The sequence below is a fragment of the Lontra canadensis genome, unplaced genomic scaffold (genome assembly GCF_010015895.1).
Source record: "Lontra canadensis isolate GAN:19392208 unplaced genomic scaffold, GSC_riverotter_1.0 scaffold1, whole genome shotgun sequence".
Lineage (NCBI taxonomy): Eukaryota > Metazoa > Chordata > Mammalia > Carnivora > Mustelidae > Lontra > Lontra canadensis.
In genome coordinates, this window is record NW_022630995.1 from 115,411,979 (window position 1) to 115,430,753 (window position 18,775).

At 41.3% G+C, this 18,775-nt stretch overlaps 1 protein-coding gene across 3 annotated transcripts in view; it reads left to right on the top strand.

Moving 5' to 3' along the window:
- The window catches only part of GPRIN3 (GPRIN family member 3), a 62,948-nt gene extending 47,401 nt beyond the window's left edge, over positions 1 to 15,547 (top strand). For 2 of the 3 annotated variants that reach the window (XM_032861745.1, XM_032861733.1), the window contains exon 2: positions 8,323 to 10,869. In XM_032861745.1, the coding sequence (XP_032717636.1) occupies positions 8,436 to 10,787 (2,352 nt within the window). In that variant the 5' untranslated portion in view covers positions 8,323 to 8,435 and the 3' untranslated portion in view covers positions 10,788 to 10,869. Of the gene's footprint in view, positions 1 to 8,322; positions 10,870 to 14,628 lie in introns of those variants that run through there. The other variant, XR_004383164.1, reaches the window with a different exon arrangement.
- Positions 15,548 to 18,775: the final 3,228 nt, after the last annotated feature.

An 18,775-nucleotide genomic window follows, 5' to 3' on the forward strand; every position in this document is an offset into this window, starting at 1 on the left:
AGACTATAACAAAACAAATACTTTAATCATTTTCCCCTGAAGCGTTCAATTAAAAAAAAAATTTATTTTAGGCATTTTTAAACAGCAGCTTTGATACTTAGCTATGAGTTAGCTCCACAGGTAGGAAAATGGAGCTGTTGAAGGGTTAATTTTTCAGGTTATTGAAACCTGAGTCTTCATTTTGCTAAGGACCCAAACGTTCATGTCTCTTACATGATCTAAAAAGAAAAAAAAAAACACCTCATTATCGTGTTAGTTTTTGAATTAGCTAAAGTTTCCTCTTCAAATGGTAGTCATTAGGGGTTTGGGAGAATATAAAAGGTATACATTTTCACTGGACCATTTAAAACAGACTATAAAATATATTGCACAGTTCCCTCCTTCTTAGGTAAATGATGCCAAAATAATAATTTCTTAAAATATTAATAATTCATGAGTATGTATCTGTTATCTTCCCAAAACTATGCTCACAGTTTAACTTATTTCCTTTAAATGCTGTAACAGTAATGCGAGGCACTTAAACTGAGTTTTGTGAAGTTTTTCCTTAGATAAAAGGCTATTATTAATGGATGGTCTGGGGAAAGTTTCCAGGCATGAACCCCCTAAAATTATCTGCAGGTGTGTGTGTGTGTGTGTGTGTGTGTGTGTGTGTGTGTGTACGCGCATGTCTGTTTCTAGAGAAGGGATCCCTATTTTTCATCAGCTTCTCAGAAAAGTCTGTGGCCCTTAAAATATCCAAATTCCTTCTGTTCGTCTGAATTAGTAAGAGGGTCTCGGAGCGGGAGAGGGAGGTCCTTATCTCATGTAGTCGAAGAATGAATCTCACGGACAAAGGAGAGTGAGTAAAGCGATAGAGTTTTATTAAGCAAGGATACAGAAAAAGCTCTGAGAGAGAGAGTGAAGTTTGTTGGGGTGAGGTTTGGAGCCGGATGACCAAGAAAGAATTCTTGAGATGTTTTTGGTGCAAAAAGTGGTTTTATTGAAAGCACGAGGAGATGAGGAAAAGGGAGGTTTTCAAAAGAACTTTCATATGTTAAAGAGGACCTTCAAGATTCTGGAGGCCCTGCCTTTGTCAAGTTGAGGTTGTTTTTCCCCCTAGCAAGGCGTAGTAACATTGGGACCGTGGGGAGCTTCTGCCTGTCTCAAATATTTACCAGTGGGCTGCAGATTATAAGGACGATTAATTTTATCTGTATTTCCTTCGGAAAAGGTAGGTCATTGATAAGAATGCTTTTTATTGTGAGTCACTAAGACGTCTGTGAACCGAGGGAGACTAGTGTCTGGCCAGACTGTAATCTCTAGAAGTTAACCATTTGTTTTTTCTTCCTCGGGAGTGCCTGAGGAATGTCACACAGATTCCTCGGGGGTGGTCGGGGGGGGGGGATTGCAGGGTATCGGCTTGTGCTTTGCTCTCAGCTTGCCTTCTGCTCCCTCATCAGTCACAGGGCTATGTTTCCCGAGTCTTCTGTTCTCCTTGTTGTCTGAGGACAGTGCTTGCCTCCGTGAAGAGTGTCCCGTTTCCCTCCCTGTGTGGACTCTGGAGTCGGAGGGCCTGGATTTCAATCTGGTCTCTCACACTTACCGTGTATGTGGTCTTGCCCTAGTTTCCACAACTGCAAAGTGGAACTCCTAGTAGGTCCCACCTCAGAGTTATTCTGAGGATCAAGCACGTTCACCTCCAGAACAGCGTTTGGAATACAGAAAGCAAATCAGTATGCGCCTGCTGAGCCCTGTGAGGCTGTTGTGAATTTAGAAGCTGCCTGGTCAGGTTTTGTGTTGGACAAAAGAGGGGGGATAAACTTGGGGTCTAAATGCTTCCTAAAGCCCTCTTTTCCTTCTTGATTTTCATCCGGCCCTGCTTACAATGGAATTCAGTGAGATAATAATAAGCCATGCGTTTGTTTTTCCAGACCGGCGTTGAACCAAAGAACCGAATAGGGAGAGGGATGTAGCTTGTTTTCCTGCGCCTTTATTACAGGAGCCATTAGGGTTGAAAGTCTACCTGGCGCTGTGAGTGGCACCAGCAAAGCAGCCTTCTTGTCTCTCCAGCCATTCTGATTTGCTTTAGACGCAGCTCAAAGGGAAGAGCCAGTATTTCAACGAGTATCTTTGAAGTGCATTTGAGGCAGCTGTTAGTGTGAAGGTATGAATTTTTAAAGAAAGAATGAGCTGCTTTTCCTAGCTTGTGGGTGTTTCTTGGGATTGAATCACCTCTCCTTAAAACTGTGCACTGGCAGGATCTGCTGGGCTCAGAATGCAAATATCTAGGCGAAGCTCCCCAATAAAAGGGAGCAAAAGAAAAAAAAATCAGGTTGAATAGGAGGTCAGATGACATTTTTTTTCTTTATCCTTTTCTTAAGGAGTAATAGTCTCTTACCTCTTGCCTCCCTCTGCTTCAAGGGTCTTTGCGTATCCACCTGAAGGCTAAAAGCTGCTGTGAGATGTCTGGAGACCAAGGTATCACCAAGGTCCCTGTATCACCTGCCTAAAATGTCACTAAAGAGATGGATGACATCCTGAAGCCCTTGTTCTAGCAATGCGGCAGTTGTGAAGTAGGCAAGGGTAATTGCTGCCCACGGGATTATCGCTGTGACCTGCAGCCGATCAGCATCCTGTTGGGCCAAGAGTGCCAAGCTTCTCTCCATTCTGTCTAATGCTCTTTCCACCAGAGCAGTCTGGGAGCAAATCACAAAGGGCTGAGATTCCCTGCTGCCTGTCTTATTAAGCGTGGGTGTCTGTTATGAAAATAGGCAGCGTGGCACGGTAGTGGAACCCACTGTTTTCAGGATGAATGGTGGCCATGGCAGCCTTCAAGAAGGCGGGCTGTTCATAAAGTGACCAGTTATGAACGTCACTGTAATTTGTGTTAAAGCCATCCAGGCCCCTGAGTTGTAAACCCCTTGCAGAAAAGAAGTCTCTCCCCTTTGGAGAGATATATATCTATATCTATATCTGTATCTATATCTATATCTATATATTTTTTCCCCTTCCTTTCCATTTTCTTTCCAGATATGTGTGTGTATTTTTTTCCCTTCCTTTCCATTTTCTTTCCAGAGTTACAGATAATAAGGAAGCAGCACAGAAGGAGCCCAGGCATTTGCATCCATTAAAATTCAGTTCAATAGAAATTATAGGTCTTCAGCCTTGAGTAGGTTACTTAACCTCTGGGACTCAGTTTCCTTCCCTGTAAAAGGTGGATAATGTGTACCTTGCAGACTTGCTGCATTGCTACAACAAGGCCTGGAATCCTTGCTCCTGATTTTAAGGGCAGAAGGACCAAAGGGACATGCTATTAAGAGTCTAGTAACCATCAAACTTAAAGGCAGATTCAGAGGAACCATGTGATTCCTGGCCAATTCAGAAAGAATTCATTTTGTTACAAAGAGTCTCATGGAAAATGCGAATTCACCACAGCAAAAGACAAAGACAACAAGGACTCCCTCTTGGAATGACTTTAGTCAGTCTCCTCTGAGCCCTCTTCTTTTGTCTGTCTTTCTTTGTTTTTGTTTTTATTTATTTATTTATTTATTTATTTATTTATTTATTTTTGAGATTTCATTTGCGAGAGAGCACTAGGGGGAGAGAGCAAGCATGAGTGGGGGGCAGAGGGAGAAGGAGAAGCAGGCTCCCCGCTGAGCAGGAAGCCTGACAACCCGGTGCTGCTACTTAGTTATAAATTCCCACTTATTCTTGCAGTTGTATTTGGAGGTGAACTTGATCTTTCTCTCCTCATGCAATAGTCTTGATACCTGTCCCAATAGTCTTGAATAAAATCTTCCTTACCGTTTTCACAAATATCAGAATAATTTTTTTCTTTAACACAGATCAAAACCTAAATATTGAGGTTTTCAAAAGAAGCTAATGCTCATCAGGTGTTTGATATGTGCCAAGACGCTGTTTGTTCTAAATGCTAAATCTCTTCTGTGAGGTGTCCGGGTGGCTCAGTCCTTTAAGCAGCTGTCTTCAGCTGGGGTCATGATCCCAGGGTCACAGGATCAAGTCCCGCCCGCATCAAGGCCCCCTGCTCAAGTTGGGAGTCTGCATCTCACTCTGCTCTGTCCCTCCCCCCAGCGTATGCTCTTTCTCTCTCTTTCTCAAATAAATAAAATCTTTTAAAAATAAATAAATTCTATCCCTCACAACATCCCAATGAGGCAGTACTATTACTGTCCTCAATTTATAGATTAAAGGGGTTTCCTGAGAGGTTAAGTTACTTGCCCAAATACGGCTGGAGCTAGCTAGTGGAACTGATACTCTAATCCAGCAATTCTGGCCCCATGGTCCATGTTCTTAAACACAAGGCCAACCTGCCCTCAGAGGACTCAAAATTAGGTTGGGAAGTGTACTCTGTCCGTTTTCTTAGAGCAAAGTTCTCAAACTTAGCTGCCCTCACAAGCCTGGGTAAGTAAGACTAACTAGGAAAGCAAGGTGGGTGGGGAATGCATCACCTGGAAGGTCCATGCTCATCAAGATGGCCAGCCCTCATCATCACCACCTAGTGGTTACTGTCTAGTAATTCACACCTTCTGGGTTTTTAAAGATTAACAGAGAGAAATCTGACTTTTTATGAAAGATCTCTTCAGTTTGGAAAAGAAAAAAAAAAGAAAGAAGGAAAAGGAAGGAAAAGGAAGGAGGAGGGGGAAAGAGCTGGGAGGTGGGGAAGAAAGGGAGGGAAGAGAAGGGGAAACCATGCAGGACACACACTTTGCCTCCTGCCTTCATGCATGTGATCATTTGCTCACTGGCTCCCTCTCTCTTTTTCTCTCACACACACACACACCTGCAGCAGGGATTCGTTCAGACTGTGGGCTACCTGTAATTTCATTTTTAGAGGTTTTTAAATCTTACTTAATGGACTCAGCTTGGTTTTAAAAGATACATCCTCCTTACTCTAAAGAACCAAATAATTACTTTTAAAATGTCCTATTTGTCTGACTTATGGGAGACTATAGATTTCTGCTTTTGGTTGGAAAGGGGACATGAAAAGAGGAGAGGTGGGGTTTTTTTCCTGGGTGCATGAGGAAGCTGTGACAATTACTTTGGCAGATTTGTTTGAGAGAAATTTTGATTTCTTATCTACCCGTGAAACAAGAGATGAGTTACAGGCAATCTGGTTTTTCTTTTTGATTCTTGAGTTGATGGATAATTTTACTTCTGTTAACCAATTTTTTAAAAACACCCTTTCAGAGTTAAACCAGTAGAAGCAGTTAGCTATCTGTGGAAAATGGAAGTCAGTGCAGTGAATTCTGAGAGTTTTCTGAAATCCATCATCTTTTTCTCAGTCTTCCAACTTCCGTTGCTGAACCTTGAGCTGTCTATGTCTCACAGTCGTCTTTCGCAAACCAGGTTTCTTGGCTCCTGCTATAGAACACAGGAGATGTTCTGTACTCTTAGCTTCATGAAACCTTCCAGCTTTTGTAGCAGGTGTCCACAGTACTTGCTTTTAATTGTCTAACACTGAATTACAGATAACGTTTCATAAATAAGATACAACCATTTTCTTTCAAAAATAGCACTCTTTTAAATTGTGTTTTGATTAATAGTTCATGTCCTCAGTTAAAATTTCCTATTATTTGGAAGTTTGGTGGGGATTTAATAATGGCCCTTTTGGAAGGCAATGGGATCAATTAACACCTTTTTATGCACAAGACTTTGCATTGTCTCCTGTGGAGTGAACAGAAAAGCGTCAATAAGCATGTCCCCTTCCCTTCTGGAACTTGAAGTCCTTTTGGAGAAATAATGACATTTATACAAGTAACAAAGGTACAAAAACAGTGCGTAAGAAGGACCCAGATAACCATAGCTGTATGATTTTAAAAGAGACTTTATGACTTGAAAGCTTTTAGAGGCCTTCAGAAAGAAAATGATATTTAAGTGGAGTCTTGAAGAATGGGCAGGATTTTGAGGATGAGGAGGACAGAGAGTGGGAGGAAAGGCATACTAAAGGAAGATGAGAAGGAAGGAGAGGAGAAGATGAGTTTGGGGCCCAACAAGTGATTGCAACAGAAAACTCCAATAAAGAAGACAGGGCATATAAACCTGAGGAAAGGATTAGAGTGAGCAGGAAACAGTCAAGACCAAGGATGGGAATACTCAATTCAACAGGTTAATATGCATAATAAAGTTACAAGGAAGAGCTGGTTTGGAGGAGAAAAAAAAAGTTGGATATACAGTTTAAAATTCAGATATACTTTTAAAAGTTTAGCCCTTTCCCACTTTTCAGTACCTCCATCTCTCCTTTTCTGTCTTCATCTCATCACATTCCTTCCATTAAGACCTAATATGTCTCATTCTAAATATTTTTAGAATTTATATATTCATATGCAAACATGTCTGTGTGCACACATACACAAACATACAGTGTGTGGTTTAGGTCATTGTGTGCTTTAGTGCAGTATTTTAGGTCATTGCTTGACAAAAATGAAAACATGTATTCTTTTCCTTACCTTGCCCTTCTGGCTCAGTCATACCTGGGGGAAATCCCTCCCAAGTGAAAACTTAACAGCCTAAACAGCTGTTTCTTTTAATGGTCACATAACACTCTCCAATAGATATGTCATGATCTCTTCCAGTATTCCCCCATTCATGGGGAGCAATTTGTTCCCAGTTTTCTGCCCCTACAAAAAGTACTTCAGTAAGCATACTTGTATCTCTATCTAGACATGCTGCTGTTTTATTTCTGTGGATAGGGGTGGGATCACTGTGTCGAGGACATGTATTTTTCATTTTGAAAACGAAACTTCCGGGGCGCCTGGGTGGCTCAGTGGGTTAAGCCTCTGACTCCGGCTCAGGTCATGATCCCAGGTCCTGGGATCGAGCCCTGCATCAGGCTCCCTGCTCAGCCGGGAGCCTGCTTCCTCCTCTCTCTTTCTGCCTGACTCTGCCTACTTGTGATCTCGGTCTGTCAAATAAGTAAATAAAATCTTTAAAAAAAAGAAAAAGAAAAAGAAAACTAAACTTCCCTAAGGAAGCTGTAACAGTACACAGTTTGCACCCACAAGTAATAAAAATACTGCCTTTCACTAGGTCTCCTCAGGCCATAATGTTATAGCTCTTTTTTTTTTTTTTAAGTTTTTACAAGTGCTGTTGATGTAAAATCTCATTGTTACTTTATTTGCATTCATTTGACTACAAATGAATTTGATCATCTTTCCATGAGCTTGCTGAGTGGGTTTCCTATCTTGCAAGCTGCATTTTTATATTCTGTGTCCATTTTTCCAACGAATGGTTTTGTCTCCCTGTAAATTTTTTTTTAAGAGAGGGCACATACACAAGCCAGCGTGTGAGTGGGTGGAGGAGGAGGGTGAGTCAAGGAAGGGACAGAGGGCAAGCGAGAGAGAATCTTGAGCAGACTCCATGCGCAGTGCAGAACCCCATATGGGGCTCAATCTCATGACCCTGAGATCATGACCTGAGACAAAATCAAGAGTCAGACACTTGACCGACTGAGTCCCCCAGGCACCCCGTCTCCTGTAAATTTTTAAGAGTGTCTGCTATATTATAGATACTTTTGCATGTCCTCTAGGGTTTTAAACATTTGTTTTTCAAATCTATCATATTTGTTTATGGTATCTTTTGCCATATAGAATTCTCGGGTTTTATTCAGTCACTTAGGTTTATGTTTTTTCTTATAGTTTCTGTATTTTCTCCTTTGCTAAAAGAAGCCTACTCTCTCTGCTCCTAGATTATATTTATGTTTCCTAGATTTTCTTACAGGCTTCTTATTTATTTGTTTATTTTACATTTCAACCTTTAATCCATCTAAATGCATTCAGGATTTATTTTTGGAGTTGGTGTAAGATAAACATCTAGTTTTCTTTTCTTCTAGATGCATTAACAGTTTGCCAGCTCCTTATATTAAATAATCCATCACTTCGCTGCTAAATTGAACTGCCTCTCTTGTCACATATTAAATCTTCATTTATATGTGGATCTATCTCTAGATATTCTATTTCATATATCTGTTTAGGCCTATTTCAATACTTACTGATTTGATTACAGTAGCTTTATAGGATTTTCTGGTAGCAGTAAATCAGACTACACAAATGACTTTTGGGTCGTTACCGTATGCTTAGGTTAATACATTAAAAACCTGTTTGCTAGACAGCAGTGGGATGCAAGCAGGTACTAATGCACCAAAATAAGACTTGTATAATTAAGATATTCTTTTCAAAATCTTTCTTCCTAAGATCTTTTCTTATATCAACAGATATAGGAGAAAATTTTAATGTGCTTGTAAGATCTGGCAAAAATGACCGGCTGGTGTATTTTCAGGCTTTACATGCTATACCATATTAATGATACTGTTTCCCTCATTCGCAGATGGACCCCTCAGAGGAATCATCCCTGACTGAGTCTTCACTCTGAGCTGATACTGCTTCCCAGAGGGAGACTGCTCTGGGGAGAGTGCTGAGGTTTTCCTGAAGAAGAATTCCATGGGGACCGTACCTGACCCTTTGAGATCGGCTAAAACTTCCTTGCTTGCAGCTTCTGGAAAAGAAGAGGATCTAGAAGAAGTGCAGCCTGCCTCACCTCGGTCTCGACCAGCCCTCCTCTGTAAGAACACCAATGGCCTTTCTGGCCCTCCTGAAGGGCCTGTCCTCAGCCCCAGGGCAGCTGCTGAGGCCTTGATGCAGGCCTTTGAGCATGAGACCACCCCGCTGGACATGTCTTCCCCCAGTGTCTTCAGTGAGGTGGAAAAAGCGTGTCCTCCATGCAACTCTCCTGGCAATACCCAGCTGCTGGGAAGCAGCGAGCCCACAGCACCAGCTCCGTGTTCTGCAGCAGGAAAGGATGTTCTAGACGAAGCATTTACAATGCCAGCCAATCAACACAGCCACCAGGCCATCCCAGGCGACCAGCCTAGTGCCAGCCCCTTAGCAGGACCTGATGATACGCTGCTGAAAACCCGGAGAACATCAGACGGGGAGCAACCTGGAAAGTCAAGTTGTCCTGTGGGCAGCACCCAGGGCAACAGAAAAGCCCAAGTGCCCTGTGATTTTCCCTCTCAAGAAATAGTCCAGGGACTGGTGCAAACTGCAAATACAGCGGCGTCTGTGTTCAGCTACACCTGCTCTCCTGGAGGCGGACCTGAAGGGGAGAGGCCCGGAGCCATTCTCGACTCCCAGACAAGGTCCTGTGAGTCTCCAGCGAGAGAAGACAGGTGTTCTGGACATACACAGCGCTCTACCACCACCTCGGACAGCCAGGCCATGACTTCTGTGACATCTCAACCATCCCACCTCACTAGCCAAGAGTCCGCATTTCCTCCAGATCTGGGAAAGGTGCCATTGCCTGCACAGCACCAGGTTTCAAGGTTCAAAGAAGCAAGTACAATGACCAATCAACCTGCCGGTGAGGTACAGGAGGTTGCCAGCAGGGCTCGGCAAGATGCTGAGGTGCAGGCAGTGGCAAGTGTCGAGAGCAGGTCCGTCTCCACCAGCCCCAGCATCCTCACCGCGTTCCTAAAGGAAATCCCCATTCCCGAGCGTCGAGAACCACAGGAGCAGCTGCGTGTCATCTGCCACAGCAGCAGCCACGGCAGCCACACGCTAGAGCTGTCTGATGACATCCTAGCCCCCCAGGAGTCGAGCCAGTGCCCTGGCATCATGCCAGAGGTGCACATCCAGGCAACTGCGGCAGTTTCCACAGCTTGCCAAGGGGACTGTAAATTGGGGAGCCTCCCAGGGGAGGTCCTTCAAATCTCCACGATCACTGTGGCATCTGGAAAGGCTCAAGATATGTGCAAGAAAGATGGGGGGTCAGCAGGCATGGCCCCGACAGGGGAGGAGCCCACCTCCAGACAGCTTTCGGACGTGAATTCTAGCTCCCAGAAAGCTAGCCCGACTGACCAAATTTCTGTTCGCGCAGGAAGTCAAACTGAAACAAATCATGAATTGGGGAAATTTGAAAGCAAGCCATCTGAGTTTGCAGTGAAAACCACAGATGGTCCCCAAACAAACCCAGACTGCCAACTCTCTGACTCTTGTGGCCCTGCCAGCAAAGACGACCCGTCCGGGAGCGTGGATCCCGCTGGTAAAGGACAGGCAACAGAGCCTGCATCTCCGCGCAGAGTAAAACAGCAGGAATGTCGGGGCACAGATAACCTCGAAGCCAGGGCAAGGGGAGAGGCCAAGACCCTGCTGCTCAACCCTAAATCTCAAGAAAGTGCAGGCGCTGGATCCGCTGCCAGCCCCACACCGTCCCCGGTCAGGAAGAACCAGGACGGTACCTTGGAAGAAAGCAGACAGACCAAGACGGCCACCAGCCTGAGCCTGCCGGCTGACTCCATGGGGGACTCCAGCCCAGGTTCTGGCAAGAGGACCCCTTCCCGCCTGGTCAAAGCCAGCCCCCGCAGGGCCAGCCGCGTCAGCGAGTTCCTCAAGGAGCAGAAGTTAAACGTGACGGCGGCGGCCGCGCAGGTGGGACTCACCCCGGGAGAGAAGAAGAAGCAACTTAGCACGGACGCCAAGCTGCAGTTGAAACAGTCCAAGCGTGTCAGGGATGTCGTGTGGGATGAGCAGGGCATGACCTGGGAGGTGTACGGTGCCTCCCTGGACCCGGAGTCCCTGGGCATCGCCATCCAGAACCATCTACAAAGACAAATCAGGGAACACGAGAAATTAATCAAAGCTCAAAGCAGCCAGGCCCGGAGATCCATTTCCTCAGACACTTCTTCCAACAAAAAGCTCAAAGGAAGGCAGCACAGCGTCCTGCAGTCCATGTTGCAGAACTTTCGACGCCCCAACTGCTGTGTTCGTCCCGCCCCTTCTTCTGTGTTAGACTGAAAGGGAACGTGTATGGGAACCCTCGTGCACAGTTACGGTATTCCCGAGTGTCTGTGTATGTCAGAGCTTACTTAGTTTTTTGGGTTTTGTTTTGTTTTTTTTTTTCGAGAGACCAGTTAGAGAAAGCAAGTATTAACTATAGTGGCTATGAAGCTTTGTTGGGTCCCTTGATTAGGGCTCCATGAATGAAAATAGTTCAATTCGCAAGAAAGGACAAGAGAAAAGAAGGAAGCGTTACTGAAGGTTCATGACCTTAATTAAGAGGAAATAAAATTTCCTGGTTTTTTTTTTTTTTAATTATGATGTTGCTTCTGGAACTAGCATTATCATCAAACATGTGTCATTTAGAATTACTGCCTCAATTTATCACACTCTGGTATTTCCATTAAAATCCCTGCTTAACATTAAAAATAGCAAAAACACTATAAGCAAAAGCACTGTTAGACTCTCTAGTCATATTGCAATAAGAATGCCACTACCACACAAAATTTAAATAGATGATAAGAACTAAAAGGTAAAAAATGAGAAACAAATTTTGACTCACTCTTAGGCCAGATGACATTAAGTAAAAGCATTTAAATGCATAAAATACCAAACATGAATTAATACTTGTAAACATCTGCAGATAGCTGTTTTTCTAAACCTTGTTATACCGTTAATAAATGTAAGAAAGTTATGTTAGGAAAATGAGCTAAGTTTTGACTATGAATACCGCCCACATAAAACATGAATTTGTATATACAGATTTCCCTGCATGGAAGGCAAGGGGCAGCTCTGATTCTGACTGGATTAAATTCATATCTCTTTAGAGGAAGTACATCGACCAAATTCTTGGAAGGAGTCCTTGAATTATTAATAATACTAAAGTTTGTATTGTACAGGTGTCCTCCAAAAACATCCTACTGAGAGTATTAAGGTTTCAGTAAAGAATTATGAACAGCCAGTTTACCAAACACTCTCTTCTCTTTGTTGAAAAAAAAATAACAAAAGCAATACATTTAATTTCACCTCCTGAAAAGAGGCTGCAGTTTCTGTCTTTCTTTTGACTTGCTTGGTCAGTAACTACTTGTTCAATAGTAGTGTCTAATAGAAAATGTAGTCAACACCAAATAGAACAGAAGCTTCCGCACAGTTTTTGTTAGGTAGACGAATATCATGTAATTGCCAAGTTTCTAATCTGTAGTAAAAAGGTAGCCTGTGTGAACTTACTGATTTTAAGAGAAATACTTTCCTATCTCATGCTTCAAATCCAATAAAAGAGGCCTTCACTAAAACGGGGTTTGAGCGTCAGGTGGTCTGTAGTTTTTGAGAACATAGGCATGTGTTTGAGCTCAGCCCGCATCTGTTTCCAGAAGAGGAGCACGTCCTTCTTGCCCAGGACTGTCTTGCAGGGCACCGGGCTGGACGATCAGCAGTGGCTTGAGAGCTGAGAGAGTGTGGAAGAGGGAAATGAGATTGGGCCCTGGAAAAGTTTCCCCTCCTAGATTCATTACAGGGACATCGCTGGTGTCTACCTTGCATTAGAAAATCAGATTGTTTAGCATGGAAGGGGTGCTCGCTGGTTGCCTTGCCTGAGCTTGTTCCCCTCGATGAGTCCGAAAAGAGTGTCTGGCCATGTATTCCCTCTCTGTGGAAAACTCACAAATGCCATTGGTGCAGGAAGCTCACAATCTCTGTTTTGGCCTCTTTTTTTTTTTTTTTTTTTTTTTATTATTCTCTTTTGCAGATTCTGCACATATAGGGCAAAATCATACCTGAACTGTTAACACCCATATGCTAAACTGGGCACAGCCCAAATTAATATATAGCCATTGGTTTCTTGTGAAGCAATTGGAGTGTATATGAAGACCGCCTAAAAGGCTCCAGTCCCAGTGCTCCCAGGGCCTCAGAAATAAAATTACAGTTTGTTATGCTTGGAACTGATAATGAATTTTTTAATGAGGTGCGTTTTTCCGTTTCTTACCAATTGGCCTCTATTAAGAACACTACCTGAAATAGAAATTGCCATCAAATTAGCAATCACATTACTATTAATGATGAGAGATTTAGTCTAAAACTCTCTTTGGGCCTTGAATATCCATTCACAGTAGTGTTCTGTGGCTTTCGTTGGAGATCCCTCTGCCAGGCTATAGTCTCGCTCTGAGCCCGTCCTCCCTGCCTGTCTCCCTCACGCATTGGCCTACATGCTGTATATGCACGGAGAACACCCTGTGTACACAGTAGCAGCTGTCAACAGTACCCGCTCCAGATGGGTGGGCCCCAGGTAATCCTCTGCCGGGAAGTGGCTAGAACAGGCTGTTCCTGCATTAAAATAGAAGAAAAAGAAGAATTTAAGCATCTGGGAATAATATTTATTTTCATGAGTTTGGTGTCACCACATGAATTATAAAGAGTTCAAGTTAACTTATAAATTTGTAATTCTAAATTTATAAGTCGTGAAGTTTAAAAATTATAAATAGTTCAAATTAAAGATGAAGCAGAGACCTAAGAGAGTCATTGGCATTTGTCGCACATGAAACAAATTAGGAAAATTACACTGAATTACTTAAAACTAAATTCAGCATTGAGGTGGTGCCTCTCAGGGTTAAGACTTCACGTTTGATGGAGTACGTCTAACCGGGTTTTTTTGGTACTGGAACTAGCCTTTCCTTCTTAAGCTTTAATGGTTTAACTCTTCACTTTTACTTTTCCCCCACTCCAGCGATTCACAGAATAGGAGGAAACCTTTCTTGTTTGGTTGTTTATTGACTCTTAAGGAAGGAACAGCTTTTCAAAACAGTAATAAAATGGACCATCAAATGACCAATTAAGGAGCCTATTGAAGACAAGCCCTGCTTTTGCTATAGGATACCCTGAGTACTCAACACAAAAAACCTTGATTTGAAGATTTTCCTTCCCTTCAGTCTGTGACATGGCATTGACATGCAGTAGGCGTTCGTGATGCTTTAGGTTCATCCAACAAATGAACGTGGAAAACAGTTTTTGTGGCAGATTCTTTGAGCTTGTTTGGCTCTATTCTCAGCTTACCTGTATGACACATACCAGGTTGAAAGTTGGTTTTATCCTTAATTTCTTTTAGATCCTGAATGCTTTTTAGTCATTGAAATATATGGAGGAAATACCTTATTGGGTAGATAAATATGCAATATTTCTTAAGCCAGTAGCGTAAGAGAGATGAGTTAGAACACAGTGCCTGGAAGATAATGAGACATTTAAGATGTTCAGATGCTATATGGCTTACCCAGTAAATACTAGAATTTAAATATTGATTTTTTTTTTCTATTTTAATGACCACAAGAAATATGTCATTGCTTCAGCTATCCTATGTTTATCTTCAGTGCTTTCCTAATTATCTCTTTCTGGATTATTGGCTTTGATGCCACAGACCAACTGCTTTACACATAGTAAAATCCTCATTTATGTTTGTGTTTTGGACCAATGGCATAAGTTGAATATTTTGTTAGGTCAAAGAAACCTTTTTGTGTCCAAAATGAAGTATTTATAAAATATATTGGTATGTTTTCCTACCTTGACAAGTTCAGCTGCATTGAATATAACTTGGTTTTTGATGATTTCTAAATCTTTAGAATTGTCTGATAATTGTTATTTTGGATACCAGTATTCTTCACGTTACTGCTTACAGAGCAGAAGTTAAATAAACTGTAGTGAATATGCATGTGTAACATATACCCTAGAGGTTGAATTTTGGAACCAAATCCTTAATAGGAGCTTGCCATTTTAAGGTAGATAACAGAAGAAGAAAATGACTTTGGGTTGCCTCCGAGAGTTTTGAGGTTTTATGGTTCCTAGCTTATTCCAATGTTATTCCTCTCATTTCTAGGAATTCCCATCATTCTGGGAGTACCTGTATATACCACATGAAGATTATAATATAATGTGACTTTAAAATGTGTTTACAGAGAATATATATAAGTGTGCTGTTAAAGTAAATTGTTTGGCCTTTGCTATATCCACTCAGTTACTGTTTGCTGCCAAAATGTGAGAAAATATCTTCTATTCCTCCTACGTATTGTGCAAGTGTTAAAAGAATTTGTCCATTTCTAGTACCACATAATTCACCACTTCCCCTGTCTACTTTTTAAGAATCAGTATAAAGAAAACAATACCTTAGGATAAGGTTTGCGTATACATATATGTGTTTTTACTGAAAATTGGGCCCTTGCAGCCATGTGTAGGCCTCGACCGGTCTGATTTACTCATCGTCTACAATACTGCCATGGAAATGATGCTGTTTTCTCTCTCCTGCTTTGTCCTGAGTGGTATTTGAGAAATGATGCCTGTGAATTTCCCTTTGTGATAATAACAGGGTGAACTGGGCAGTATCTTGGATAAATGAGCTGACCATCTTGTCCCCACCCCTGTTTTGTCTACACAGTGAATCAGAAGTCTTGTCTGTGTCTGCTTCAGTGTTTGCTATTTTATATTGATATCTGAGCAGTTTGTTTTCTGTTAGCAATGTTCTTTGATGCTGTGTGTGGCCCTTTTGGTTGAATCTCTCCAAATGTGGGTCAGCTGCTGCCACCTGGCAAATAACAGGTGATACACTGAATCTCCTGTCCATTCTTGTAACTATATCCTTCATGAAATTCTGCAACTGGCTGAGTAATTACAACCGTCATCTGTGCAGACACATGGGCTTAAGGATGTCTACAAAATTTTAGACATTTTTGCAAAAGGGTAAAAATATAGTCTTGTAAATACTGAAACATTTCCATGAACTTTATCTTACTCTTGGGTGGGGGGGGAATTCTCCTTGGCTACAGAAATAAGATAAACTTGATTTGTGATGACCAAGGACATAAATGAAGATGGATCGAGGTGGAAAAAAATCTCACAAGTAATCAGTGACATCTGCCAGAGGTCATTACAGCTACTCTTAACTGTGAACATTCACCAGCTAAACTACTTACTTGCCACAACCAAATAACCTCTCTCAAAGTAAATCCAGTATATCTGTATATACATGTAGATAGAAACAACAAAAAAAATCCTGAAAAATTACTGTCGACTATCAGTTAAATCAAGGTGATGATAATTGTAAAGAACATTTAAATCACCATGGGCCTTGGTGAAATGACCTTGGAGGCCAGAATGGTGCAACAAGATGTAATTCACAAGTTTGGTGTTTTGTTTTTGTTTTTTTTTTTTTTAAGACCCAGATATCTCAGATATTCATCTTGAGAATAAAGACTGTTGAAAACGAAATTAAAGCCAAGCAATAATGTGCCAAAAAGAGGCAGTTAATACCAGCAAGTGCATCTATATGGGCACTCTATCATAGAATATGGTTTGCTCCATGAAGACTGACTGTAACCCACAGGATAAAATAAGCAAAGGCATAACTTCTGCTTTCTTGCTAGAAATACTTGTTTAGGAGCTCCATTACAGAGGTACGGCACCGGTAAGCATTAGTAGGGATACGGTCGACATCTCTATCTTAGTGTTAGCGAAGACAAAAAGGAGTCAAAAAGTCTTGCCAGCTTAGAATTCAAGACCGCTCCAAACAGAAACTTCATTGAAACGGAGAGGTTAAACACACAGTAATCACTCTTCCTGGATATTTGGGTGTAGAAAACCCACTTAACTCTGCCTAGAGGATTACCAGCTTTAGCTATGGAAAAAATGGGTTCCAAATGTAAAATAACTAAAACATGAGTACTCAACTTCAAAAAGGGGTCTCAAATAATGCCTTACAGAAAATGGTGTTCCAGATGGGCGTTTCTAAGTACTAATCCTTCATCAAGTCCTTTTTCAGTTCAAGCTCAGAATCGATTGGCTGCAAACCTGTAGGAATAAGTCACGTATTTTACACTTCAGAAAAAGATTCTGATGACCAGTCAGCATGGTGATAATTACGATTAGAAATACCCTAGTGATTTAAGTGTGCTAAGGAGAAAAAAATGGGAGAGAAGTGCTAACTTCCTTCTTGATCTCTTATGATGTGGGGATGTCATCCATTTATTTGCAGGGTGAAATTATAGCTTCTTTTTGACGTTGCGGCTAGCATTACTCTTTGTTACTTTAAAAAATTGAAGTGTCTATTCTTTAACAAAGCTTTTAAGCATGTAAATAATTTTTTTTCTGATTCGTTATCATTGCTTTAATATCACGTAAAGACTACATATAGAGCAAACTGTGCTGAATGGGTAGAAGGGGCATACCTATGTTTATCAGGATCTCCTCATGATTTTAGTTGAGATTCCTTAGCATTTATTTTAGGCCACATCTTTGAGAGAGTCGTTTTTCATAATGTTTTTCCGTCACCTCTTGAAACGATGTTGGTAAATCCGAAGACAGCAGTATTATAGTCACGCTCCGCCATCCCTAGAGGAAAGGAGAGACTAATTTTTGTTTTCAGGACATCTGGAGATAGCTTTTCCTGAGGCTGAGAAAGGTCAACAGGGCCTGAAAACTCAAGAAGGAAATATACTAATAATTACTAAATTTCCAAATGTACTTATCTCTGCTGTACTAATGTGTGAACAGTATGTTGTGCATAATACTGTAGCTGGTCGTGGTGCGTCAATACATTTTGTAAGTGTGTACAGTCTGTGAGTGGTTGGTTTTCTCTTTTTATGTGTAGAAAAAAAAATCACATGCTGTGTCCCATTTCAAAACCCAGTTCTGCCATCAAGTAGGCACATGTACAAACATGAATAAAGCCAACAGAAGTGTGCGTATGTATTCAGTAACAGAATTTGTCCTTTCATTTTTGAAGGTCAGAAAGGGCTGTTTGTTTCTTTCTTTTAATCATCTCTGAAAGTCGATAACGTACTTATCTCAAAGGCTGAATACGTTGGCTGTACACTGGCATGTTACTAAATATGCCGGCTTAATTAACCGTGCCATTTGTCACAGGTAAGGTCAGTTCTTTGACCGCTGGGATGATTTACATTCCTCACACATCCTTTCTGTGTTAAGTGTGTGACTAGGATGTACATACTATGGGTGTGATTGTGTACATACCTTGTATGAATTATCTAAATCCTCAAGGAGTCGTAGGAAAGCAGGAAAAAAAAACAGTTGTTCAAAAGCCTCAAAAGGGCTAATCAATGAGTATTTTCATTTTCTACACGTAAAAATGTATACATGGCATAACTGTAAATAGCTTACACACATATATATATATACATATATATACACACACACACACATAAATGCATTTTATTCATATTGTTAATATCTAAAATCACAAAACAACTAATTGGAAACTTCATCTTTCCATGACTGTTCTGTTTTACATACATTAATATTGAATCAAATAACTCCCCATTAAATGGTGTTCTACTCCCAGGTAGCAGATTTGGTGCTTCAGAAAGCTGAGCCTCACTATGAAAATCTAGTCAGTGTCTCACTCAGGCATAGACTGGTACCTGAGCAGCTTCAAAGGTTTGATGCTACTGTTCAAGCACCTAATTTTATATCTGGTAAAGACAAACACTAGGGAAAATTAATGTTTTGTAGGCTCCATTTGTACACTTATTTGCACAGGCTGGTAAAAGCCCTACCTTTTTTTAGAGAACCGTCCCTAGATTTCAAAACAGTGTATAATCACTCAAAGTGAAAAATGATTGTAGGCATTCTGTTGAGATTGGCAAAACAATGTTTAGCAATGCCAAAGAGAAGTCAGAGTGAAATTTTTTTAGAAAACTGCAGACGATGTTGGTAGGATACTAGAATACGAACAATCAGGAGTTCCTTAAATGGACTCAAATAAGTTACTGTTATTGATAACAGGCAATGCTGTGTGAACTAGATAACGAGATGAGAGACATTAGCCAGGAAACATCAACACTGGACATCTGTCAATTTACCACAATTCGGGTTGGCGAACTGATGTGTGAGTTTCTCTCATTTTTTCTAAAAGGAAATACTCTATTAGAGATAAGAAACTCTGATCTGGTTCCTAAAATCAAATTTGACCCTGATTCCCTGACACTAAAAATTTATTGGCTGGGTATTAGGTT